Source organism: Balaenoptera musculus, chromosome 12, assembly GCF_009873245.2.
Source record: "Balaenoptera musculus isolate JJ_BM4_2016_0621 chromosome 12, mBalMus1.pri.v3, whole genome shotgun sequence".
Classification (NCBI taxonomy): domain Eukaryota; kingdom Metazoa; phylum Chordata; class Mammalia; order Artiodactyla; family Balaenopteridae; genus Balaenoptera; species Balaenoptera musculus.
This window is the reverse complement of record NC_045796.1, coordinates 59,616,993-59,644,447: the sequence shown is the minus strand read 5'-3', so window position 1 is coordinate 59,644,447 and position 27,455 is coordinate 59,616,993. Positions and strand designations below refer to the sequence as shown.

At 37.3% G+C, this 27,455-nt stretch overlaps 1 protein-coding gene across 14 annotated transcripts in view; it reads right to left on the bottom strand.

The window, feature by feature from the left end:
• Positions 1–27,455, bottom strand: part of USP45 (ubiquitin specific peptidase 45) — a 69,529-nt gene that overhangs the window by 41,201 nt on the left and 873 nt on the right. For 10 of the 14 annotated variants that reach the window (XR_005022182.1, XM_036871741.1, XM_036871746.1 and 7 more), the window contains exons 2-7: positions 23,602–23,711; positions 20,011–20,183; positions 18,649–18,752; positions 14,166–14,266; positions 2,708–2,847; positions 2,216–2,311 (exon numbers count right to left, since the gene is read on the bottom strand). Coding sequence is in view for 13 of the 14 variants with exons in the window: in XM_036871741.1 (XP_036727636.1) it covers positions 2,216–2,311; positions 2,708–2,847; positions 14,166–14,266; positions 18,649–18,752; positions 20,011–20,183; positions 23,602–23,701 (714 nt within the window). In the remaining variant the exon portion in view is untranslated. Of the gene's footprint in view, positions 1–2,215; positions 2,312–2,707; positions 2,848–14,165; positions 14,267–18,648; positions 18,753–20,010; positions 20,184–23,601; positions 23,712–25,618; positions 25,933–27,455 lie in introns of those variants that run through there. The other 4 variants (XM_036871742.1, XM_036871744.1, XM_036871749.1 and 1 more) reach the window with 4 other exon arrangements.

The window sequence follows — 27,455 nt, the reverse complement described above, 5'->3', positions numbered from 1 at the left end:
CCACATTAACAGAGAATAAAGAAGAAAAACTATATGATAATCTCAGTAGATGCTGGAAAAGCACTTGACAAAATTCAACATCCATTATGATCAAATGCTCAGAAAACTAGGAATAGAAGGGAATGTCCTCAACCTTATAAAGAACACCGGTGAAAAACCTACAGTTAAGTTCATTCTTTTTTTTTCGGTGCAGTGTCTAGTCTTAAATCCTCTTCTCTTTTTTTAAATTGAAGTATAGTTGGTGTACAATATTACATAAGTTACAGGTGTACAATATTATTATTCATAATTTTTAAAAGTTATACACCATTTATAGTTATAAAATATTGGCTATATTCCCCATGTTGTACAATATAACCTTGTAGCTTATTTTGTACCTACTCTTTTCTTTTTTTTTGGCCTCGCCATGTGGGATCTTAGTTCCCCAACCAAGGATAGAACCCATGCCCCCTGCATTGGGAGTGCAGAGTTTTAACCACTGGACCGCCAGGGAAGTCCCTGTACCTACTCTTTATAATGAAGGACTGAGTGTTTTTCCCCTAATTTTGGGATTAAAGCAAGGATGTCTGCTCTCATCACTTCTATTCAACATGTTACTGGTGGCTCGAGCCAGCACAATAAAGTAAGGAAAAGAAAGAAAAGGCATACAGATTACAAAGGACCAAATAAAACTGGTGACTGAAAGAGTAGTGATCTACACTGATAGTCCCACAGCCCGGGTCCGCTGTATGTCCTAAAAAACTTAAGACCTAAGATTGAAAATTTCCCTCTTAGAATGACACAAGCCTACAGTGATCAGCTATAATGTGATTGCCATATATAGTAATTTCACAGTTCCACATGTGAAATACTTAAACCTAACATCCAATCACAGTTAATAAGAAATCTTTTCAAATGACTAGCATTAACTTCCATTTAGTAAAGTAGTCTTCACTATCTCACTACAATCTAGAAGAGGGCACTGGGCTCTAACATAAAAATTTTAAGAGGTTGAACAGGCAATGAGTTTACAGACTGCCTTTTCAACAAAAAAATACAACAATATTGTCTTTAAAAATTGCCTCCTTGGAAGAAAAATCTAAGATTACTACACTGGGCTAAGAACTTTTAGAACTCCTCTTTCTTAAGTATTTCAAAAGCCAGATCATGAGCTATACATTCACTCTCTGTTCCTCTAAAACACACACACAAATCAATTTCTAACTGAAATCATAATTATTAGTGTAAATGCCCTCCAGCCCAAGACCACCAGGAACACATCTGTAGTTGAACAAGGTGGGTTTATTACTTGTTCCACTGAGGGAGAACACACACAATGGGGGACCATGGAGTGTCTCTCAGAGGGTATTCAAAAGAACTGATGTAGAATTTGGGCTTTAGCTGGGTGATTTAGGGAAGTTAATCTAAGGAAAATAATCTAAGGAAGCAGAGGTCTGCTCTCAATTGGATGCTGTCAGAAAGTGAGGGTATTTCTACAATTGGATATCTCAATAAAAGGAGGCTAGAATGAGGATAAAGCTGTAACTAGTTTAAAAAAAAAGTTGCAGCGACTCATTTAGGCCAAAAGAGGACATTTGGGATTTTCTAAGTGGTAGAGTTTGTGTTTAGAGAAAATTATGAAGTGGCCTTGCTCTGTCTCATTTTAACAGTCTTGGAGTAACCTAGCTCGAGTCTGGTATTCTGTGAGATTGTTTGAATAACATGGCTTAACTGTGGGTGTCAGGCTAGCTTCTGAATGTCAAAGGCTGCCTTTTTCCCCTTTCTCATTCGTTTAAAAACCCAAGATCAAATTAGGCTCCAAAAAACCTTTAGATGGTCACTATTAAAATTAAATCTACCTTTAAAGAACAAAAATGCTGTATTTAAGTAGTTGTCACCAGTAACTACAAAACAGGAATCCTAGACATTTCATTCAACAAAGGCAAAACCATTTGTCTTTTCTAGTATGTCTGTTTGAAAGCTGACTCAACATTTTTTGTGCTGTCTGACCCATGATATGTTTGAACTATAACATACCTTAAAGCTATGACTTTAGAAGTTTTAAATCTTATCATTTATTTTCACAAAATGCTCTTGAATTATTTTTTCAAATTCTCTGACTACCATCTCAATTGATAGTTGTGAGAAATAAGAAAGATAGGTTTTGGCAACAGGTTTTGGCAACATCACTGGCTTATCTAAACAGAGCTATTATCCAGCTAATTATACTTCTTACCAGCGGAGAGTCTGAGGAAGGAACAATCTTGAGTTCTGTTCCGTGTTCTTTGATCTCATTCATCAGTTCAGTAAGAATGTAAGACTGTGCCAAATTCTGAAAGAAAACAAAAGCAACATCTTCTGATTCAGTTATAATATGCCTCTGATGTTACAGAATAAATACTCTCCCAAAGCTTCAAATGTTATCTGGCCTAGCAAAAATATTTTTAAGTTTTAGAAAATTTAATTGAATGCATTTTACATTTAATAAATGTCACTACTACTGACAGAGCCATGGTAAAATACAGAGATCTTTCAGAAGCACTGTGGAAAAAGAAGGTGTATGTATGTGTATGACAATGGCTAAAGATAGCCTAACCAATCAAAAAGAAAACAGACAGACTTCTAGACGAACATTCAGCAGTCATGTGACAGTCCACAGGTGTGCCAATAAACACAAATTAATTAATATAAATTTTTACATTTTACAAAGCTTTCTCATGGCTCTTACCTGCATGACTGCATTAAAAAAGCAAGTATTTCCTAAATTTGTAATTCCTTTTACAGATGTTACACTGCTGTCTTTTCTTCCCTTTTTTTCACCTGTTTCACATTTTTCTTCATAAAGTTTTATGATTCTAGAAAATGCATCTAAGTTAGAGAAAACATAATGGACACGAGATTTAAAATTAAATACAGATCATTTGACATAACTTAAATGTATTATTTAAAATTAAATAAGATTTTCCTCTGAATCAATGTTCCTGGAGGGCAAGAATACAAACTCAAATAAGTATCTCCTGTTTTGTATCCTACTGCTAAAGCAGTTAATTTTAATTCATCTTAATATACACATCCGTACCTCAGACCACATTGTAGAATAAATTCCAGATGAATTTAAAAATAAAATATTTTAAAATGAAGTTAAAAAAAAAAAACAAGTAGGAAAGACCAGATCTTGGTTTCTAAACACCATTCCCACTAAAAGGAATGAAGACCCCTTGAAGGAAAGGCTGATTCTAAACCTGGGGCAGCAAAAGAGGCAAATGAGCCTATAACATTTTTGTTATGCCAGAAAATAAGGAAGTGCTCAAAAAAAAAAAAAATGGTATGTCAAAACACACAGGCGTCATTTTAAACAGGTTCCCAGTGGTCCAATCTGGAACAATTTGAGTATCAAAATAAAGAAGGGTACTGATAAATTATTATTCACTGAACAAAATGAGAATGAGTCTGACCTGATAATAGATTTTTAAATGAGGATAAAAGAAAAAACTTTTCCTTACAAGAGAATGCCAACTAATAAAAAGAAGATCTTCCTGGACCAGGGCTTGAACCCACGTCCCCTGCATTGGCAGGTGGATTCTTAACCACTGCGCCACCAGGGAAGCCCTCATGTGGTTTTCATAAGGATTAAATGAGCTAAAGTTTTTTTAATAAATTTATTTATTTATTTTTAAATTTTTGGCTGCATTGGGTCTTCGTTGCTGCATGCAGGCTTTCTCTAGTTGCGGCGAGTGGGGGCTACTCTTCGTTGCAGTGTGTGGGCTTCTCATTGCGGTGGCTTCTCTTCTTGCGGAGCATGGGCTCTAGGCGCACGGGCTTCAGTAGTTTTGGCACGTGGGCTCAGTAGTTGTGGCTCGCAGGCTCTAGAGCACAGGCTCAGTAGTTGTGGTGCACGGGCTTAGCCGCTCTGAGGCATGTGGGATCTTCCCGGACCAGGGCTCAAACCTGTGTCCCCTGCATTGGCAGGTGGATTCTTAACCATTGTGCCACCAGAGAAGCCCCAAATGAGTTAAATTTGCTTTGCAAAGCACCTGGCATGCTAAGCACTATTTAAGAGTGTGAAAAACAGCCCAGAGAGGCCCCCGAAATTGTTATTTGTGCCAAAAACCGTATGTTCATGAACAATCCTTCATGTCCCCTGTTTATCTGCTCTCACTTTTTTCTCTTTAATCATTTCCTATATTTTCTGGGGGTGTTCCCCTCAAGTTTATCTCATTTCTAACTGGATTTTCTGAATTGCTAATATGAGTTTTTTGCCTTTTGCATTGACTTTGTGGTTTTCATGATCCTGGCTTTTCTTTCTGACACGTGGAAACCTCTCATTGAGAGAAATAAATTGGTGGTTTCTCAGATGTTTCTTTCATCAAGCAAATCTACTACAAGGAAAAAAATTTTCTTTCACCTCATAACTTTTATCCTGTGATGCAATAGTTTATCATAAACTCTATTACCTGTTTTCCCCCTTTATTCCTGTTTATTTATTCTTTAAACATTATTGGTTGTTACTGGATATCTGCTGTCTAGATAATGAAGAGCTGTTTTTAACGCCCAACCCTAGAATTCTGAGTTAACATAGAAAAGAACTAGCAAAATAGACCTCTTCTCCTGTCCTCCAGATATTAAAATAAGTGATAAAAATTAAACCCCATTACAGAGCTTGGGGACAAAGGCTGGTACAATCCATGGAGAAGGTCACTGAGGTGCAGAGTCCAGGCACAGAAAAAAGGAAAAGCAGGAAAAGGCCAGACAGTATCCAGACCTACAAGGGAATGTAAAAGCAAATGAAAAAAGCCAGCCAGTGCGTAAGAAGCACTACACAAACAAGAGGAAGCCCCATACAGATCCTGGCTGGGCTTGCAAATGAGAGCAATCCACCTCTTAATTATAGCTGAGATTCTAACTAAAGTCCAGAATTAGCCGGTTTCAGGCTCACATTATAGCTGTTGCCACGAGATGGTTTCAAAGTGATTTTTAAGAGATTTAAGATGAAAGAGTAATTAAATCCAAGCAGTGCTCCATCTTTTGGGGCAAGGCTGTTACCCTGATTTTACGTTAACAAAACTCAGTTTCCAACAGGTTAAGTGATTTGCCCAAAGTTATAATGATAATCTTTTGATTATAAATCCATTGTCATTTTGCCAGGTTAATTTCTCTTCAGTGATTTATGCACAATGAGAAGAATTACAAAAACTAGCAGGAAAGATTCTTACAGATTTGAGTATATGCAACCACAAACAAATATGCCTTCTCAAAAGTATTTCCTTTCGTTAACATCCTTAATAAATGTTGTCATAATATTTTTTAGCTTATTAATATGAAAACAGAGTGGCTGGGGAAAATAAACTATATAGATTATATTAACTATATATAAATACATAATATATATCATAAATATATATTTATTATTCACTTGGGAAAATACTTCCAGAAATAAATTATATTTTAATCTTTTAAGACCAAATAGCATTTTTTAAACCATAACATGCAAATGATTTATGTATCTGTGTACCACATTTACCCATCAGTTTTCAAAACATCTGGGATAGCATCCTAAAGTAAACAATGTTCATAAGACCATCTGGTCAAAACTGCAGGCAAAAAAAAGCATAAGCATATGGAAAAACAGATTTTACCCTTCCCTTCAGCAGTAAGGGATGACAAATGTCAAACCCAGATATATCCACGCTTCACTGTGCGATGCTTTTCAGCACCACCTGGCTCTCCGTGCATATAGCCACCAAATATGGACAGCACTGCCAGAAAGAACATATCCACGGGGCAATGGCAATAAAAATAGTTTATTTCATGGTTAAATAGCCACTTCACACAAGTGGCAAGAGTCTGTTTGTTGACTTTTACATGTATTAAGTCTGTGAGAACATGCTCAAAATTAATTATGCTATTAGACTTGAATATTAAATAGATCAGATAATATAACTAGAAAATAGAATGACATTTTCTAAGAACTATTTATATGTATCTTAAAGTGCAAGGTTTTCATTTTATTAATACTAAGTAGCATGTTTATAAAATGTAACAACTCAAATAAAATTGATTTATCAAATGTCCACTGTGGGGCTTCCCTGGTGGCGCAGTGGTTGAGAGTCCGCCTGCCGATGCAGGGCACACGGGTTCGAGCCCTGGTCTGGGAAGATCCCACATGCCGCGGAGCAGCTGGGCCCGTGAGCCACAACTACTGAGCCTGCGCGTCTGGAGCCTGTGCCCCGCAACAAGAGAGGCCGCGATAGTGAGAGGCCCGCGCACCGCAAAGAGTGGCCCCCGCTTGCCGCAACTAGAGAAAGCCCTCGCACAGAAACGAAGACCCAACAGAGCCAAAAATAGAATAAAATAAAATAAAAAACCCTGAATGTACCAGAAAACTGTGGGTGAATATCTTTATAAACGTGGAATACAGAAGACTTTCAAAGCATGACCCCAAAGGCTAAAAAACCATCACAGAAAAGACTGATGGACTTGGCAACAATGACACTAAAAACTTCATTACTGCCCCCCCAAAACCAAACCAAAAAACCTAAAAACTATAAACACAGTTAAACATGGAAAAACAAGTATTCTTGTCAACTACACCCTTTGTATAATCTTTCTGGAGGGCAGCTAAACAACAGTAATCAAAATTTAACATGTGTTTATAAATTGGCCAGAAATTCCAAAAAATTTAACCTACATAAACAGAAGAATAAGTACACAGAGATGCAGCTTTGCTCATCTTGGAGAAAACTGAAAACAACCAATAGTGGATCTGTTGCCAAGTAATATTAAATGTCTCTCTTTTCTCAAAGGTATAAATATTTGTGAATTGCCTTGGTTAAACCAGAAACGGAACACTGGTGCATCCCAAGTTTCTCATAGGCACGGGGAAAGCAAACTTATTTTGCAATTTGCTTATTTAAAGAAAAAGTCTGAGAGCATCATCTCCTCTGATAACTTTCCCCACTGTAAAGATGATGATCAAACAAAGGCACACAGCTAGTTGTAGGGAGTAGATTTAAACCCAGGTAGTCTGGGTTCAGAATCCACACACTTAACCATTATGATCTGCTATCTGTCTGTATAACAATGGATGATAAGGTTAATAAGTGTGACAAGTTAAGACACTAAAGAAATGCTAGTAGTGATATGAAAGAAAAGACCACTTCTTTTAAGCAAAAGCTGGATGCAATCAATTGCTGTATGTCTTTGGTGTGTGAATTTATAGTTTTATTAAAGTTTATAGTAGCCCTTCTCAAAGGGTTCCTCAAAAAATATTAAGCCCTAATGCCATAGGTACATTAGGGCTTAATGCCAATTAACTTCTCCCTATATATATCCACAAGTTAGTGCCATTTTGGGGAGAACTGAGAAAACAGTCATTCAAGTAACTCTGTGTTCTGTAGTTCGGATGAGGAACCCCAGATTTACATCCCTACAGGTAAAACAAATTGTTTTTGAAGTGTTCAACATTTTTTGTCCCTAACCCATTTTATATATGGAAATAACAATTTTTAGTACGTATTTATGAAAATGCAAATTTCTTAGGCATATGGACTGTCACTTTATACTAGAACAAAATGTATTACTTTATAAAGAAAAGTCAAAGTATTACATTACAGTCAAATTGTTACTGTAAAAGGGTACAATATTATTTATTCTCAGATACATTATTTCAGATCCCAAATGTACCATACTTTATTTCAAAAAGATACAGCAAACTTATACTTAATAAAACCAAAAGAACCAACATAACATGTCTTTTTATACCAAGAGCATAAGCTTAATGAATTTAACAGAATATAATATTTTATGCTCTCTTTAAGTTCTTTGAAAATGGCATCCCACCAGTATTAAAAATATGGGCCAAATTTATTGTTTTAGAAAAGAATGTGGGACTATCTATCATCTGTCTAGTTCACACATAGCAAACCAATATTCAATGATATAATTTCAACAGGAATTCCCGTATTCTGTAAGTGTTTGTAGAACACTTACATGACATTTGCTAGACTACCAAAGTGAGAAATAAGCCCTTCAGAGAATATCGGCCCACTTTTAACAATACATATTTCTGGGTGGGTCTCACAAGAAAGTTTTCTTGCTCTTTTTCAATCTTGTGTTATATGACCTTTTCATTATATGGGGATTTTATGTGTTGTTTTTAGTTTTCTGGTATATGTTTGAGGGGGAGAGTGTGGAGAGATTATTTTTTTTAAAGCAAATCCTAGCATCAGATGTGGGATCTACACAGCTGTAAGCATTCTTCTGGGAACCAGCCCTGGGATTCCCTCAACTGCTTAATGCAATTACCTAAACCAGTCATGTAGTATTAATGTAATTTGCCCATTTCTACAGCTGAAAAGAAGTTTAATCTTTAAAGAGTAAAAAGGAAAAACTTGCTATCCCACTACTTGTCTACTTTGGAACCAAATAAGAATTACCTCATATGTTTGTTCTCAAAATTCCACTAACTCCTAGTTAACCATTAGCCTTAGAAATCTTTATTTGGTCATATAATAAATTGATATTGACATATGAATGGGCAGGTATACATATTAAGGCATTCCTATATATCTCCATAGTACAGTAAGTGATCTTTCTAAAATACAAAACTGATCATCCACTTCTCCTCTTAGAACCTATAAGTGGCTCTTCATTGCCTCCAGGATAAACTCTAAACTTACAAGGCCCTTCAATAGCTGTTTCTACTTACCTCCAGAGTCTCACCTCTCACCAGCCCCCCATCATCACAAAACTCAACCTTGCAGCTCTATACAATCCCCTGAACGTATCAGGCTCCCTCATCAACGAGCTATCCCCCCTGCCTGGAGCACACACCCCTTCCCTCTCTGCCTACCTAACATCTAGCTATCCTTCAGATTCCAGCTTAGAAATCTCTTCCTCTACATAAAAGTTTCCTGGATCCTCTCGTCCAGATTACTTACCACTCCAAAGTGTCCTCACAGTCCACTGTACTGGCTCCTCACGGTACTATTTAAACAGCAATTATAATTGTGATTTGTCAATATCTCTCACTAACCAAAAGATCAATAACGGCAGCAACTGAGAAACAGATCTGTCTCATTCACCACTGTATCTCCAGTATCTAGCACAGTGTCTGGCACAAGGTAGAAACTCAAGTATATTAATAGACTGAATGAATAAATAAAATAATTTGATAATATTCAGGGGTGTTTTGGTAGAAAATGCAAAGCATATCTACTTCCTCAGTAAAAACTGCTCACATGCTAGTTCAGGTCAATTCAGCAGTATTTACTACCTAGTCATATGAGAATCAAAAATATAAGCCAGGGTACAATCCTCAAGGCATGTACAGTTTTATAAACAAGACAGATACATATGAAAGCTGAACACCACAAAATCAAGTGTTAAGATTCTAAAGTATGCTACAAAGAAGAAGAGATAAAACGAAGGATTGGGAAAGTGTCACTGAAGTAGGATCTGAGCTGAGCCTTAGGGCAAGAAAGACTGAAGACAGAAACTATAAAGACAGAAATGTGCTAGTTTAGCAGTTCTCAAAGTGTATCTGAAGACAACCCCCCTCTTTTGGGTGTCCATAAGCTCCAAGGTATTTTCATAATAAGCCCAAGATGTTATTTGGTTTTCTTACTTTCATTCATTCTCAATTATACAATGCAGTTTTACAGAGGCTACAGGCCATGTGATATCAGAACAGACTGAATGCAGAAGTAGATACGAGAATCCAGCTGTTTCTATTAAGCCAGACATTCAAGAGATTTGGAAAAATGTAAAACAATGCCACTCATTAGGTTTGTGTTGTTTTGGAAACCGTTATCTTTTCTAAAAATATGTTATTTGTGTTAACATGTAATGGAATTACAGCTATTTTTCAGTAAATTAATAAATATTCTAATTTTTTAGATTTAATTTCTAATATGATAAATATTAATAGATATACCCTACCTAACCAAAGCTCTTTAAGTCCTCAATAATTTTTTAAGAGTCTAAAGGGCTACTGGGAACAAACGTTGAGATTCACTGAGCAGAGAAGCTGAATTAGATGTATCAGGCATGAAATTAGCCCAGGCATTGTATAACTTAAAAACATGTTTAAGGTACAGGTACAGGCTTTCCTCTCAGTAGTTATTTTTACTTAATGCAAAATATAAAAAGGCTCCATTTAAATCACTCTTATCCTGCCATTTGAACACAATATATACAGTTTCATAGTCTTTTTGAATTACCATATACAGACATTTTTACATTTCTACAATCTTCACCATTATCATTTAAAATAGCTACATAATCATTTCCAGCATTCTTACAAACCTCAATAGCAACTTTCATATTTGACTTGTAAAGTATCTTATAGAAATATTACTATCCCAAAAAACTTACTTCTAAAATACCAAGGGATATTATTTTAAATCAAACTTGCCTGAGAGCTGCTGTAACTTGGAACACAAAGATACTAACATTTTGCCCTAGAACTTCTGGAAACCCTGGATTCAGAACTATGTCTCGCCCTAACTTTACAGGCTCTACACACTCTCAAACTCCTTCAAGAACCTGTTTCCCCCATTCCAGGTGCTACCCATGGTTCCATAAACACAATTAAAGCTTACATTGGTGTTTCCTTCCCAGCACCTGAAATGATTTCTTCTCTCCTCTCTACCTATCTAAAGTTCATCCTTTAAGGGTCGGCTTGGAAGCCAGCTCATCCACGATTCCTTTTGAGTTCCTTTCAATTGAACATTGCATCCCTCTTTGAATATTTGAAGGACTCTGTTTGAACATCACTCAAAATACAAACAAATTCTATTCGACTTACATCATTATTTTTTTAATCTCACACCTTTTTTAAACTTCTTTAGGAAAGGTCTTATCAATCTCTCTTCCCATGGGAAACAGGGAGAAAGTGCTGAGGAAAATGAGGCTCAGACAAACTGTAATCTGCCCCAGGTCACAGAGCTAGTGATTGAAAGAGTCAAATTTGAATGCCAGACTCCCCTGACTCGAAGCCCATGGTTTTTCTCCCATACCATTCCACGCTCCCTACCTTACATCCTTTGTGATAATAAATATTCAAGAAATCTGTAAAACTGAATGGAATCAGACTGGCTTTGTTCTTAACCTCAAGGAATCTCTAACGTAAAAAATCCAGAGAAAATAATTTCTACAGTTGTACTTTTGCCACCCTTGCCATCATATCCCTACATTCTTCTTTTTTTTTTTTTTATTTATTTTAATTTTATTTTTGGCTGTGTTGGGTCTTTGTTGCTGTGTGCGGGCTTTCTCTAGTTGCGGCGAGCGGGAGCTACTCTTCATTGCGGTGCGTCGGCTTCTCATTGTAGTGGCTTCTCTTGTTGGAGAGCACAAGCTCTAGGCACGTGGGCTTCAGTAGTTGTGGCACACGGGCTCAGTAGTTGTGGCTCACAGGCTCTAGAGAGCAGGCTCAGTAGTTGTGGCGCACAGGCTTAGTTGCCCCGTGGCATGTGGGATCTTCCTGGACCAGGGCTCAAACCCGTGTCCCCTGCATTGGCAGGCGGATTCTTAACCACTGCGCCACCAGGGAAGCCCCCTACATTTCTTCTTATGGCCAACAAAACTAATGGGCAGCTTTCAGGAGACAGCATTAAGACCAACCTCTGTTCTATAAGTATTAAATGCCTATAACCACCATATTTTCCAATGAATGAGTGATAAAATTAATCATTTCTTCTGCTGTCCAAGAACCTGAGTTTACCTCCTCTAGTTCCTCCTCCAATGTCTTCATCATTACTGTCTCAGAGCAACAGCTACCAAAAATCATTCTATATTGAGCTACAGAAAATACAGCTGAAAACGATATTTCTATATAATTTTTCAGTTTCTGACGCCACCTACTAAGCAGTTCAATCCCTGCTCTAAAGGCATTTCCAAATTACCATGGCCATTTATTCCCATTCACCTAGTTAATCAAAATCCTGAGCTATGTACTTGATTCCTCCTACTTTCCCTCACTCATTACACCTAGTCCACCCCCTCTCCACCAGAATCCCTACTCATCTCTCACCTGCCCTACCACAATAACCTCCTTTTACCTCCTTAAGGATCTCCCCACCTCCAATCTTAACCCACAACAGTCTATTCTCCATTTGGTAGAGTTATCTTTATTTTTAAAAAGATGAAATGACTATCACTCTTCTGCTTAAAACACTTTAATAGCTTCCATTACACTTCCAATAAAATAAAAATTCTTTACCACAGAATTCCTTACAGTATCCTTCATGACCTGCCCACCTACATCTTAACTTTACCACATTCTGCTTTCTCCCAGCAAACCACACTCCAGCCATATTGGCCTTTCTTGATCACTATGACCATGAGATTATTACTTATCACTGCAATCTGTTCTTTTCCTTTGTAGCACTTATCACAAGTTACATATGTGTTATGTTTCTGTCTGTCTCTCCCACTATGCTCTAAACTTCATGAGGGCAACATAAAACTGTTTTTGTTTTACCACTACATATCAAATAAAGTATAAAGCATGGCATGTGGTAGGCACTTAATATTTTTGAATGAAGAAAGTCCTTCCCGGGCTTCCCTGGTGGCGCAGTGGTTGAGAATCTGCCCGCCAATGCAGGGGACACGGGTTCAAGCCCTGGTCTGGGAAGATCCCACATGCCGCGGAGTAGCTGGGCCCGTGAGCCACAACTACTGAGCCTGAGCGTCTGGAGCCTGTGCTCCGCAACAAGAGAGGCCGCGATAGTGAGAGGCCCGCGCACCGCGATGAAGAGTGGCCCCCACTCGCCGCAACTGGAGAAAGCCCTCACACAGAAACGAAGACCCAACACAGCCAAAAATAAAAATAATAAATAAATAATAAATTAAAAAATTTAAAAAAAAAAAGTCCTTCCTTATATATTTGTAATATATATTAATGTGTATTATATACTGCTTATATGTTAGACAACAAAGTACAATATATAATACGTTACTATTGTATAATAAAGGATTTGGCTGCCTTTTGTCCCAGGTTCCTGAGAAGCCCCCTCTAAATCCTTGGATTTCCAGAGTGACAGGAGTGTCTGTTTTACTCATGGTGGGCCCCTCAGACCACGTTTGATAGTTTATGTTAACAAAGTATTTTTTTATTCATTGTGGGACCTTAGACAATGTATGCTAATGAGATGGCTCAGGATGGGAGCCAGCCATGCCAGAAAGACCAAACTTGTGATTAGAGGGCTGGGATCCTGGAGACTGAGTTACATCATGTGGCCAATGATTCAATCAGCCATGCCTATGCAATGAAACCCTAATAAAAACGCTAGACATCAAAACTCCAGTGAGCTTCCCTGGTTAACAACAGTCTGTGTGTGTTGTTACACATCAATGTGCTGAGAAGGTGATGCATCCTGACCCCACAGGAAGAAGACAAAAAAGTTTCATGTTTGGTACCTTCCCAGACCTCACCTTACATGTCTTTTCTTTTGGCTGGTCCTGATTTCTATCTCTTTTTGTTGTTGTTGCTATAATGAAACTGTAATTGTAAGTATAGCACCTTCCTGTGTTTTCTGAGTCATTCTAGCAAATTATTGAATTAAGAGGACAGTGGGAACCCCTGTAGCCAGTTGGTCAGAAATTGGGGTGGTCCTGAGAACCCCTAGCTTGAGAATGGTGTCTGAAGTGAGGGCAATCTTTTGGGGGAACTGAGCCCTTAATCTGCAAGGTTAGCCTAATTCCAGGTAGTTAGTGTCAGAACAGTATTCCAATGATGTAACAAATAACAGATATCATTTCATAAATGTGTCAGGGACTATGCAAGTATTTTTACACACATTATTTCTAAATCTTTAGAAAACATCCCTAAGCTTCACAACATTCCCACTTGACAGAATTATCGTACTAATTTTTTACATAAGGAAACTAAGAAGTCAAAGTCACACAGACAGTAGGTAATTTAGGTGGAACCTAAATTCAAATTCAGCCTTGTTTTGATTCAAAAGCCCACAATCCAGTCACTATCCTCTCCAGCTTCTCATTATTAGTTATGTAAATACAACACAAGATAACATCACAAAACTGCTACCTAAGAATTCATGGCACTCGTACTGAGAGGTTACAGTAAAATCCAAAGTACTCTTTATGAATTTATTATCTCTTTATAAGAATTATAAAATATCATACTTTAATACAAATTTCTTTAGCAACTACTGTTAACTTACTTGTTTGTGTTTTAGAAACATGTTTCTGGAGAAAATCAACTATCTGAGCCAAAATCTTCTTATTACAATGTGTTGATAATTTTTCATCGCACTCATAACACCTGAAAAAATATAAAATTTAAGCAAATATTATGAAAGCATCTTCAATAATTTTGCACATCAGGTAATAAAGTTGGTATTTATCCACTTTTGTCTTTAACTCATGGGGTAAGGGGGATACATAGGGTGAGGCAAGAGAAATGAGGTAAATAAGTCAACAGAAATAAGCAGGGGACAGTTCATACAGAGCCTTAGCATTCAAATTAGAGTTTTGGTAGTTTATCCTAAGTGTAACGGAGTTCCATGAGAGGCTTATAAGCAGGTGAGTGATATGATCCAATTTACATTTTGAAAACATCACTCTGACTAATGTCAGATTGGATGGCATCAGGAATAGAGAGAGATCAGGGTAGATGCAGTGGATCTGGAGAGAAATGAACAGACAAATATTTTCAGGTAGAAGCAGTAACGAATTGGATATAAAAGATAAGGAAGAGGAAAGGGAGAAGCTGACGTGGGTATGTCAGTGATTCTCAAACAGGAGCAATTTTGTCCCCCAGGGGACATCTGGCAGAGTTGTGAGACATTTTTGGTTGTCACAACTGGGAAAGCTGCTACTGGCACCCAGTGGTTAGAGGCCAGAGCTAATCCTGTCCCCTCACAGGACAGTCCCCCTCACAACAAAGAATTATCAACCCAAATGACAACAGTACTGAGACTGAGAAATCCTGGTCTAGATGAAACAAGATATCCTGTAAGCAGACAGTGTTTAAAGCTGGGTGGTGGATACAGAGGAATTCATTATACCATATGTTTACTTTTGTTAAAAGGTTGAAAAATAAAATAAGATAAAAAGGGGAAGAAAACAACTGCCAGGCTCCTGGCTTGAATACTTAAGTGATGGAGGTTCCACTTACAGAGACAGGGAAGACTGGACGAGGTAAGTGTTGTGTTTTATTTTGTTTGGAGTTTATTTGTGAAGAGGGGGTTAGAGAAGAGATTTTGAAAAGCACATTCCTTTTCAGAAAACTACCCTCCACTAAGTTTACTCATTAGTGAATATACTTAATAAAGGTTTCTTCTATTATCATCTTAATGAGATCCAATGATCAAATAAGAATAGTGTTTGACCATATTGAAAGTGTTTTATAAATGTAATGCATTATACCAACATGACCTTACATATTCACAATCTTCTTGCTTATAACTATTAGTGGTCCTGGAATCAATGGCTGTAAACTAGGTTTGGGTCCCTTTTCTAAACAGCGCTCAAAATTCAAATGGTTACTGAGTGTTCACTCTATCACTTTGCACACAGAAATACACAGATACATAGATAAATCTGTGAAGGAATCGAGTCACAAAAAACATTCCCAAAGCAACCTTTCCAATAGATCATGATGGAATTTAAGCAATTACAGTTATCAAGCTTCCATTATAATAGATGTTCAAGATTTAGTGATGTAATGACTGGCAAAAATAATAAAAATATAATTGCTTATTTGAAAAATATTGAAACGTCAAATTTTTACTGAGATTACGACTTAATTTTTACATGTTATTAAATATATTGTTGTAACTTTAAGAGTGCAAAAAAAAACATAAATAAAAACTGCACAATGGCAGCGAATTTGGAGAAAAGAGGAGAGCTCAAGATAATTTAATTCTACCTGTTTCCATTAGAAATAACCAAAAAAATAATTGAGCACTTACTATGTGCCATGCACTGTTCTAAGAACTTTACATGCATTTTCTGGTTTAATTCCTCACAACAATCAAAAAAGTATTATCGGGCTTCCCTGGTGGCGCAGTGGTTGAGCGTCAGCTTGCCAATGCAGGGCACGCGGGTTCGAGCCCTGCTCTGGGAAGATCCCACATGCCGCGGAGCAACTAGATCCGTGAGCCACAACTACTGAGCTCTGCGCGTCTGGAGCCTGTGTTCCGCAACAGAGGCCGCGACAGAGAGAGGCCCGCGCACCGCGATGAAGAGCGGCCCCCGCTTGCCGCAACTAGAGAAAGCCCTTGCATAGAAACGAAGACCCAACACAGCTAAAAATAAATAAATAATAAAAATAAAGGAATTCCTTTAAAAAAAAGAAAAAAGTATTATCATTTTAAAATAAATAGCTTTATAGAAGTGTAATATTTTCTTTTTAAGGGTGGGAAACAAACACAGGGCTCGCAAATCAGTAATAGAATAAGAGTACAAGGGAAATATTAAACTTTCAACAAATTTTCGAATGATTTAAAAGCACACATTTACATGTTATCTTTAAGTGTTAAATCAGTGCCTCTAAACCCTGGTTAGGCATAAGAATCACCTATGGAACTTAAAAATACAGAAGCCCTGATTTAATAGACGACCACTGGTACCTATGGGTTTTTCAAATTCCACCTGTGTGATTCTGATGTGAAGTCAGAGGTAAGAAGCTGCTGTATTATTATACTAATAATTATCTGTTTAAGCAGTATTAAATCCACTATCCAGCAACACTTTGTTAGCTGTGATTAAATTATCAAATCTACAATATTCCTTTCTTTTTTTTATGTTTTTCAGGTTTTTCCTCCAGTTCCAGCTGGCCTTCTCTAATCCAGATTAGTGACGTTTTCTACTGATATTGTTAAACTTTTTTAAATCTGTTTTTTTTTTTTTAAAGTTATACAATTTTTATTTATTTATTTATTTATTTATTTATGGCTGTGTTGGGTCTTCGTTTCTGTGCGAGGGCTTTCTCTAGTTGCGGCAAGTGGGGGCCACTCTTCATCGCGGTCCACGGGCCTTTCATTATTGCGGCCTCTCTTGTTGCGGAGCACAGGCTCCAGACGCGCAGGCTCAGTAATTGTGGCTCACAGGCCTGTTAAACTTTTTAAGGTTTAAGAATTAGATGGGAAAAAGAAAATAGTCACAACCTTTAAATTTCTATAAACGCATGTGACAAACCTGAATTTCTTTCTTTGAAAGAGAAGTATTTCTATGGACCCCCAAATGTGACTTAAAATTATTTTCAGTATAATATAAATCTCACAAATCCATCTCACAAAACTCAATAAATTCACCATCCTTGTAACTCTATATAACTATGAAAGCAAAATTACAATTAAATATAAAATAAAATTTAAAAAACAATTAAATTAAAACTAACAACCCTAATTGATTATGCTAGGTAAGGCTTTTTTGCTGAAATTAAATCATGATTCATACCATAATTGGTGTCCTAAGAGCTACAACAGACGTTCCAATTCAGATTCACTTGAGATGAACCTATTTTGCCAGGTGCCACTCAATTCTCCCACCATCTTTTTCTACTTCAGTGGTCCTCAAACTATGGTCCCAGGCCAGCAGCATTGGCAACACCTGGGAACTAGTTAGAAATGCAATTTCTCAGGCCCCACCCCAGAACTAGTAAATCAGAATCTCTAAGCCTGAGACCCAGCAATCTATTCCAGCAAGCCTCCCAGTGATTCTGATACACCCTATCGTTGCAGACCACTGCTCTATTCAGACTACAGGGAAATGTTTACTGAGCTGCCACACTGTGGGATCATCCCCCTCTCCCTTGGCTCCAATGCTTCATTTACATATTAAGTTCTAGCAGTTCTTTCCTCATTCACCCCAATTTTATTACTTGGGGCCAACAACAAAAACACAAATGCAGCAGGCATCCAACCCTGTGGCTGAATTAAATTATATGATGATGGTCTCTCCTACAAACCAAAATATCCTTATATTAATTTTAGAACCCTGAAATGAAGCACAAAGTTAAAATATTTGTGTCTTAAAACTTGAAAACTCCTGAAAATTCATCTGAATAACCCTAGGAGTCTGTAAATTCGTGAGAAAATTTTTGCTGTAAAATATAGGAAAAGCTTTTCAATACAGTGTCCAGTTAAACCACTGAAGCAGTGTGGTATGCTGGTAAGGGACTAAAGAATCAAAAGACTTGTTTTAGTGCCTGGATCTTTACTTTGTAACCACAAAAAGGTAAATAAATGATACTCAGTGTCCTTACACATAAAATGAGGGAACTGGACTTAGTTCCCAACCAGGGTTAAGTAGTAAAATCCCCTGAGAAGTTTTTACAAACTATCTATGCCTAGGCTTTCCTTGTCCCCTGCAGAGAATTGCCAAACACTTGACTGCCTGAAGTACCTTCCTCCACTAGAACTCTGACATTCTAATTTAGCAAGTTCATTACCAAAAAATCAACTAGCAACAATTTTTCTTTATTGTACAAAGAAAGTGTTAAAGAAAACTACAGGGATGACTAAATTTTTTCTTACTTAAATTTTATATTCATGGATAATGTTAATTTTCTTAAATGATTCCATAGGTTGTGTTTAGGCTAAAAAGTATAAGCTGGTATATCATCTTTAAGTATCGTACCTTATAAAACTCAAAGACAGTTTTTATAGTGAACACAAGTACTAACGAAATCTAACTTACCAAATGATCCATGTGCTCAGACTAATTATAATACAATGAAACTCTGCTCTCCAACTCTTGAAGTGCTTCAATGAATGCTGGCTTTCTGAGTTTTTACCACATCCCTAAAGATGAACAGAACACTCTTTGTATGATTTACATACAAGTTTATTTCAAATTAATCAAAACTTAAATCATACTCAAACATACTAGAAGTTTTGTTTTGTTTTTGGTTTCAAGCAGGAGGGAAAAGTTTCAGAAAACAATATGGATTCTCATTAAATTCAATTTCTTGCAAAGAGGCTAATTTGCTTCTTGTTATATAATAAAACAGTCATGAGCCAAGTTAATTTCCATACCATTTAAAAATGTACACGCTCTCTGTCTTATGGATGGTGGGACCCTGAGCATCCTCACAGGCCAGTAGTGCCCCTCCCCTATACACACATTTCCTAATACCCTACACACCTACCTCCACCCAACTCCACTGAAAGCTAGTGAGACTCAGACCAACCACAGTAACTTCCACCACCAGGTAAGTAAAGATACGAGATTCAATTCCAGTCAATGTCCCATGAGGGGCAGTCTAATGGATGTTTCTGGAAAAGTTTTACGTATTTTAAAAAAGAGCACAGGGAAGGGATGTACTTTTTGCCCTCTTTCTGGCCTTTGGGGATTGCTGTGTGATACACAGTGCATGAAACATCTTTGACCATCCTGAAACCATGAAACTGAGGATGGCAGAGCAGAAAAATGGAAGAAATCTCAGTTTTTAATGTTCTTTCCATTGAAGCAACTAACTTTAAGTGGCCCTACTTCTGGCTTTCTATGTGAGATAATAAAAATGCCTCTTATTCTAAAATATATATATACTTTTAATTTTATTTAAAAATTCCTTTATTAAAGATATCAATAGGTTCTACAACATCGTAAAGCAACTATACTCCAATTAAAAAAAAAAAGATACCAATAGCTTCTAAGCTCTTAAGAGAAATTACTTTGCAAAAAAAAAAGAAAGAAAAGACAGAATAATCACTTTTTATAGAGAAAAAAATGAATCCAAAAAGATTTTTAAAAAACCCAAAAACTTGGATCCATTTCCTAAGTAAATACAAATAGGTAAAAAGGCAGGGCCACATATGAGAACTACTGCAAGTGGGCTGGATTCCCTTTTGAAGTATTTATAAACCACACATGATTAATTTCTGAACATACATACATTTTACTTTACCTTAAACATTTCTAAGCTCGGCCTTGGAGAGCTCTATCTAAACACAGAATAAATTAATCTCAAGTTCTAAGCATTACCAACAGTCAGAGCTCATAGTAAGATTTAAGGAAAATATTTAAGACAAACTCTCACATAAAAGAGACTTTTCTCACCTGAAAACCACACTTGAGGCACAACCAAATATCAGAAGGGAGTACTGGCTGTCCATCATAGAATTTTCTTTCTTTTAAACATTCCAAGCAAACTGACCACAGATTCTCAACTATTGCTTTTTTCACATGATTCACACTGATAGCATGACTTACATGTTGGCAAGTGAAACCTACTGAATAAGACAAAAAGTTTGAACATTTTCTTTGCTAAACCAAAGTGACACCATTAGCAAGCAAAGGCCAACAATATTAAAATGCTATAACTAAAAAGCACAGAGATTCAAAAAACAAAATAACTCAAAAGGATACATACTGCATGATTCCATTTATAAAACATTTGTGAAATAACAAAATTATAGAGTTGGAGAACAGATTAGCAGTTGCCAGGGGCTTTAGATGGGGAGCAGTGGCGTGGCTATAAATAAGTAGCACTCAAGGTGGTGATACTGTAATCAAGTATCTTGACTGGTGGTTATAGAAAGCTACACATGTAATTAAACTGCATACACACATACACACACACACACACACAAGTGCATGTATATCTGGTGAAACCTGAATAAGCTCTAAGGATTGTACTGATGTCAGTTTCCTGGTTTTGATACTGTGCTATAGAAATACAAGATGTTACATCAGGAGAGACTGGATGAAGGGTGAATGGGACCTCCTTGTATACGTGTTGTACCTTCCTGTAAATCTAAGATTAATTCAAAAATTAAAAGTTTAATAAATAAGATTATTTATTGAGCAGCTACTATGTATCAAGCATTTTGAATGTATTTTCTTTCACTAAGATACACAAGTAAAATCTTCCCATGGGCTAGCTCTGCTATGATACTATTTTCACCATGGTTGCGAGAAAGAAAAGAGAAGAACAAACAAAGGCATAATTTGCAGGAACAAGAATTCTCAGAATTCTCCTTAATGACTATTCCCAGATAACAAATGATTTTGCATGGTCCTTCATTATCCTTTATAAGAGATTCTTACTGTGTGCACTGTGTGGAGACAAATGGCCAAAATGAGCAAATATGTTCTTAATTTATCAAATAACCATATTCTTCTCTCAAGGGCTCAATAACACTTCCATTCCTCCCAAATACCTGAACATTTCCATTTCTACCCCTCAAATATCCCAAACACCAACTCTACAGCTATCTGCCAAAACCAAACAACAAAGGCAGAGACTGAATACCTTGAAGAGGGAAACAAAAGGAGTATGTACATTTCAACTTTCTCCACTTCCCTTTCTGAATGCAAAGCATTCCTTTTCACCTACTGGTTAACTAGGGACTAGGCATTGGTTCCATTTCATTCTGAAGATAAAGAATGTGATTCCTGACAAATTACTTATAATAAATAGTTTCAACAAAAATAATATGTAAATCTGATAAAAGATTAAAACTTCTAATTTTACACCAAGAGTAAGTTATAAGAATAGACATAAAAGGAGTAATTCTGAAGTCCTATGTTTGAAAAGCAAGGATGCATGCCATTAAAGAAAGGGCTGTTCAGGGGAAGACTGACAAAAATGACCACACAAGTACAGGACCTAGAAATGGTTTACCAAATGTCATTGCTTTGAGTTTTTATATTTTAAAATTCTAAGGGAAAAATCATTCCACACACCTTCTATATCATCTCTGGCGTGGGATCTGGCCAGAGTAAAACTTAACCATTCTCTGACTCTACAATTCAGACTTATGAAACTGAAACTGCTAATGAATTCAGAGATAAGTTAATTCAAGACAAAAAAGCTTCTAGGCCCCTAAATTAAATCTATTAGCTTTTAAATATCTCAACCATATATACATTTTATAAGTAAATTAAAAAGTCTGAGGTTTTCCTACAAAAGCTAACCAGTGTTTAAACAGTATTCACTATCTTTTGTGAGGGGGAAAAATGTGAAAAATATCCTTCTACATTAATAAGTAAATTTCCTCAGTTTTCTGCAATTCATTTAATCATATAATTGTCTAAATTTCATTTGACAAATAGGTCCTCTAGAGATTCCTAAATAAAAATATAAAAATGTATTAAAGTCTAGAGTTGTTTCACATTAACAAATCAAAAACAATAATCAAAATCTCCATATTTTTTACTTTAAATATTAATAAAAATTTTACAAGGAGTCTTCCAGTTTGCAAATGGTGGCATAAAATTAACACTTCCCCCTTGTTCCCCCCAAAACTATCCAAGGGCAAAAAGAACAGAAAACAAAAATACAAAGCTCATTTTCAGAGAAACCAGGAGACAGCTGAAGCCCCAAGTCACAAATTGAGTGGAAAGCCTCCCACCTCAAAGCAGCAGAGATCAGACAGGGGTGCGCACAGAAGGAAGCAGAGAGAACACTGCAGCGGTAGATTTCACAGAGAACAAGGCATGCTTTGCAGACACAGAACAAAACCTAAATCTCTGTGCTGCAACAACAGTGGCAGGAGCACCCCTATATCCAACTTTGTTTTGAGAAGAATCGAAAGAAGGGGATTTCTCATTCACTAAGTGAAAAGAAAAAAGCAAGCCATAATCGCAGGGAACAGCCTTATCTCTGTGGCAGTCGGAAAGAAGAGATAATTTGGATTCTGAAAAAAACCCAGGGCTGCATAATCCTGGTAGCTGGAAAGAAGTAAAGCCTATATGAGCTCAAATTCAACCAACAGTGCTCTGGCCCTCCTTCTTACACAAATATTCTAAAACGAACTAGCCCAAGAAAAGCAACCCTACATCAAAGAAAATCAAAGCCACAAATTCTATGCTAAGATAATATAAGAAAAAGGAAGGAAGGAAAAGGAAAAATGGCAGAGCCATCGCTGCCATGAAATAAAAACACAAAAAAGAAGCAAACGCTTTAGGCTCAGGTGGCAGAGCAATAGGAAGTGACTAGCAGAGTTTAGGATAAATAAATAAATAAATAAAACCACAAAAACGAATGCAAAATTAAAAAGAGTGTAAGGTGAAAGCAACACTGCTGAACACAGTAAAAAATAAAAATGAAAACAGCACACAAAGGGAAAAGGAAATAGGAGTTTTAGAGGATTTGAGAAGAAATGATAACTATGGAAGTTAGGCAAAAGAGAGTTAACATAAGAATAATAAGAATCCCTGAAGAAACCTTATTAACAGAATAGAACAAATATTTAAAGACATAATTCAGACTTCCTTCAATACAGCAATCTATCCTGAAACATTATCCAAGTTAAAAACACTTAAAAATGGAAATAATATATTAAAAACCTCTTTTTAAATGGAAAACGGAACTGGTAAGTCAGTAAGGAAAATCCTCATAAGCTAAAACCCAAGACATGAGGCTAAAAAGAAAAAAGCAAGCCAGGAAGCTAGCAGCTCCCCAGGGTCATCTGCCAACCTCACTGGCTTGAGGGCTTGGTTTTCACAGCCAGGAGAAACAAACAACAACAACAAGAAAAGATGCCAATTCTAAGTCAAATATAAAATAAACAAAATCTCAATAAAAATGCCCACAGGATCTAGACAAGCTGATTTTAGAGTTCATGCAGAAAAATGGTCGTTAAAAACATATATTATTATTTCTCTTCTGCAACACTATTCAGGATGCCAGACATCGTAATTTACCAGCAATGTCATCTGAAGAGTCTTCATCATGAGGTATGGTAGGCCTTTTACTTCTTTTGGCTTTCTCAGGTAAAGCTTTGGATGGCTCTTTCACCCGCATCTGTTACTTACTGAAAAGGTTGGGGGTAAAAATACACATTAATCCTCAAAATTAAAATTTTATGTATTTTACTTAACGCATATTAAAATGGAAATGACTTCAAGTTTAATGGGCCTAGTAAATTCACAGAGGAAGAAGAAGGGAGCACCAGCTGAAACCAAAGAAATCTTTATTAAACCAATATACTTTTTTTATACAAAAAGTCAAACTACATTTGACTTTTACCAACGGTTCCCTACATGTATGATGGCCAGGTGAATAAAAAAAACCTGAAGTGGACGCTGCTTCTGGTTCCTGTGCTTCCCTTGCCCTTTCTCTCGTCTCACCAGCTAGAAGACAGGCGGAGCTGGAAGAGCCGTAACGGGCCAGGGGTGGAGGCCTAGTGCCAAGCACAGCAGAGCGGCCAAGCACTGGACAACTGACAGAGAAATACATTTCTATCTCTTTAAGCTCCTGTATTTTTTGTGAGTTTTTTCCCCACTTTTTTATTATGAAAAATTTTAAACTTCCAAGAAAGTTACAAGAACAGGATAATGAACACCCATATACTATCTAAATCCCACATCTAGAATATCTTGCCCTATTGGTTTTATCGATATATCAATGTGTATATAGACATAGCTATACATGTATGTGAGTATGTTTGTTTTTGCTGAACTATTTAAAAGTAAGTTGCAGAGAGCATATATCCCTTAAGGCAGGGGTCCCCAACCCCTGGGCTGCTAACGGTCTGTGGCCTGTTAGGAACCGGGCCGCAGAGCAGGAGGTGAGTGGGGGGCGAACGAAGCTTCATCTGCCACTCTCCCTCACTCGCGTTATCACCTAAACCATCCCCCCTCTTCCCATGGAAAAACTGTCTTCCACGAAACTGGTCCCTGCTGCCAAAAAGGTTGGGGACCACTGCCTTAAGGAGATTCTCCTATACAGTCCTATCATTATCACTTCTAAGAAAATTAACAGTAATTCCTTAATATCATCTCATATCCTATCATATTCTAATTTCTTCAGCTGACCCAAAGTATCACCTGTACTGGTTTTTTGCATAAGGATTTAATCAAGGTTTGCACTTTGTACTGGTTATGTCAGTTAGTATCTTTTAATCTACAACTGTTCTTCCCATAAGAAATGGAGAACTAATACTGTCTTACTTTCCTAAGACACTGGCTTTTTTTGAGATCAGGCCAGTGCATGAGTCAAACTGGAGATCTTGTTAAAATGTGGATAGCAAAGTGATTCAGAGACATATATATATATACATATATATTCTTTTTTATATTCTTTTCCATTATGGTTTATCACAAGGAAAACTTTTTTTTTGGCTGCGGTGGGTCTTTGTTGCTGCGCGCGGGCTTTCTCTAGTTGTGGCGAGCGGGGGCTACTCTTCGTTGCGGTGCGCCGGCTTCTCATTGCGGTGGCTTCTCTTGTTGTGGAGCACGTGCTCTAAGCATACAGGCTTCAGTAGTTGTGGCACGCGGGCTCAGTAGTTGTGGCACACTGGCTCTAGAGTGCAGGTTCAGTAGTTGTGGTGCATGGGCTTAGTTGCTCCACGCTCCGTGGCATGTGGGATCTTCCTGGACCAGGGCTCAAACCCACGTCCCCTGCATTGGCAGGCAGATTCTTAACCACGTGCCACCAGGGAAGCTCCTCTAAATATATTTTTAAGAAATCCCTTCTATTTCTTAAAAACTCAAAGTTAATTCTAAAGATTTTTAGATACAAGTTAATGCATTTTTTTAAACCACTATATACTAAATCCTACCTAATACCATGCTACTCCATGGCTAAGCTATACTGTAATTTTTGTGGTTGTTTATTTGCTTTCATTGATCAAGGTGGAAGAACCTTTCAATTCAATAACAAATTCTGAATCCTGATTTAGTCGTACTATGTTCCATCTAAGGAAGCTTTTGAGTTTACCATTTTAAGAGCCATTTCCTTAAGTCCAAGGATCATCACTATTGAACAAGGCTGCAATAAATTAAGGCCTTCGGGGTTACAGAGATGCAGAAGGTCTCCAAGTTCCTTGACCACTTCATTTCTGACTGCCTTCACCCTCCAGACTGCCTCATCCACTTATCCCTACAGTTCCACCTTGCAAAATCACTAATTCAAGTATTCTGTTCTCTGATCACAACTTCAAGTTTTGCCGGCTTGTTTCATCAGCCACTCCAATCCTCCTTTAGTGCCCAGGCTGACAAGAGGCTGCATCTCAACAAGTGCTTCCACGATCACTGTAGCAGGGAAGGGAGAAAGGGAAGTGGCAAATCGAGCGCTGGTTCTTAAAGTTTCACTTGCGAGTGACACATGTCTGCTTATATTTTACTGGCCAAAGCAAGTCATATGGCCACATTTAACTTCAAACAGACAAAAGGGGGAGGGGCACAGGGGGGTAGTGTACAAAGAGGACAACCTTAACATGTACCCAGAAAGAACAGAATATGTGTGCACAGCCTTAATGACTTACCACACCACCCCTCTAACAGAACCCCAATCCTAGACAAATCCAATTAACCACTTTCTCCATGAATGCATCCAATCAGGCTGGAGAAAGTCTTGTAAGAAAGGAGATTGGGTCCACTAAATTCATAATCATAACTGCAAACGGATCAAGACACCCCATTATCTACTACACCTTCTGGCCAACTCATTTATATACTCCTCACACAGCCTTCTGAAATCTTTTTCACTCTCCCAAACCTCCAACTCCTCCTCTCCCTACTCCTCCAAATTATCATCTGGTCTTCTACTTGATTGAGAGAAAAGAGATGTAATCAAATAGCAAATCGGATCTTTCTACCCCCAAATTTACAAACTTAGACCTCCAACTATTTTAACTTGATGTCCTGAAAAGAGATAGGCATAACTAAGAGAATCCAAGAAAAATGGCCCATGAGAAACTGGTCATATTTTTACACCCCCTGCACAGGTAAACTCTTGATAAAGATGAGCATTAACACATAGCTAATACTGGCAGAATAACCAAAAGAACCAGGTAGCTGACCTAGAATCTAAAAAACACCTATGCCTTTTTTCAAAAACACTGTGACTCATACTTAACTTGGCAATGTAGAGTCAATTTCCAGTGATTTTTCTGACACATGTACTATGTCTAAACATACAGAGTCATTTTGGATGGTAACCCACTATTTAGCAGTCACTTATCTGTATAGCTTTCTTCTTCAATTCCCCGTTTAGGCAAAAAGAGACAAAATGACAGTCCGATTATTGGAGCTTCAAATACTGTCCATCAACAATATTGTGTCTGGGGAGTTCCAAGACCACCCTCTCATTTGGAGATTTACTATAAGGTCTCACAAAACCCAGCATATAGTTGTATTCATGGCTAACATTTATTACAGCAATGCAGTATGGACATACAGCTTGATCGTAATGAAAAAGACACAGGTGAAGTCTAGAGGAATCCAAGTGCAGGCTTCCTTACCATTCTCTCCCTCCCAAAAGGGGTCACCACACTCTTCCCCCAATAAGTAAAATCCAGTAATGTCTGTGCAATGTTTCTGCTCAGGGAAGCCCATTACAGACTCACAGGTGCAGGATTTTTAGGGGGGCTAGTAACTTCTGCATAAACCGTACCCTACAACATAAAACATGTTGTTCCCAGATGCCAAGCAAGGGCGAACCTTTCTAAGGACAGCAGTCTCAGGCATGCTATGTTAAGTCTTTTCAGCACAAATAAATTCTGGCCATTTTTCTCACGTGGTTTCCCAAACAAAACTTTCGTTTTCAACTTCCG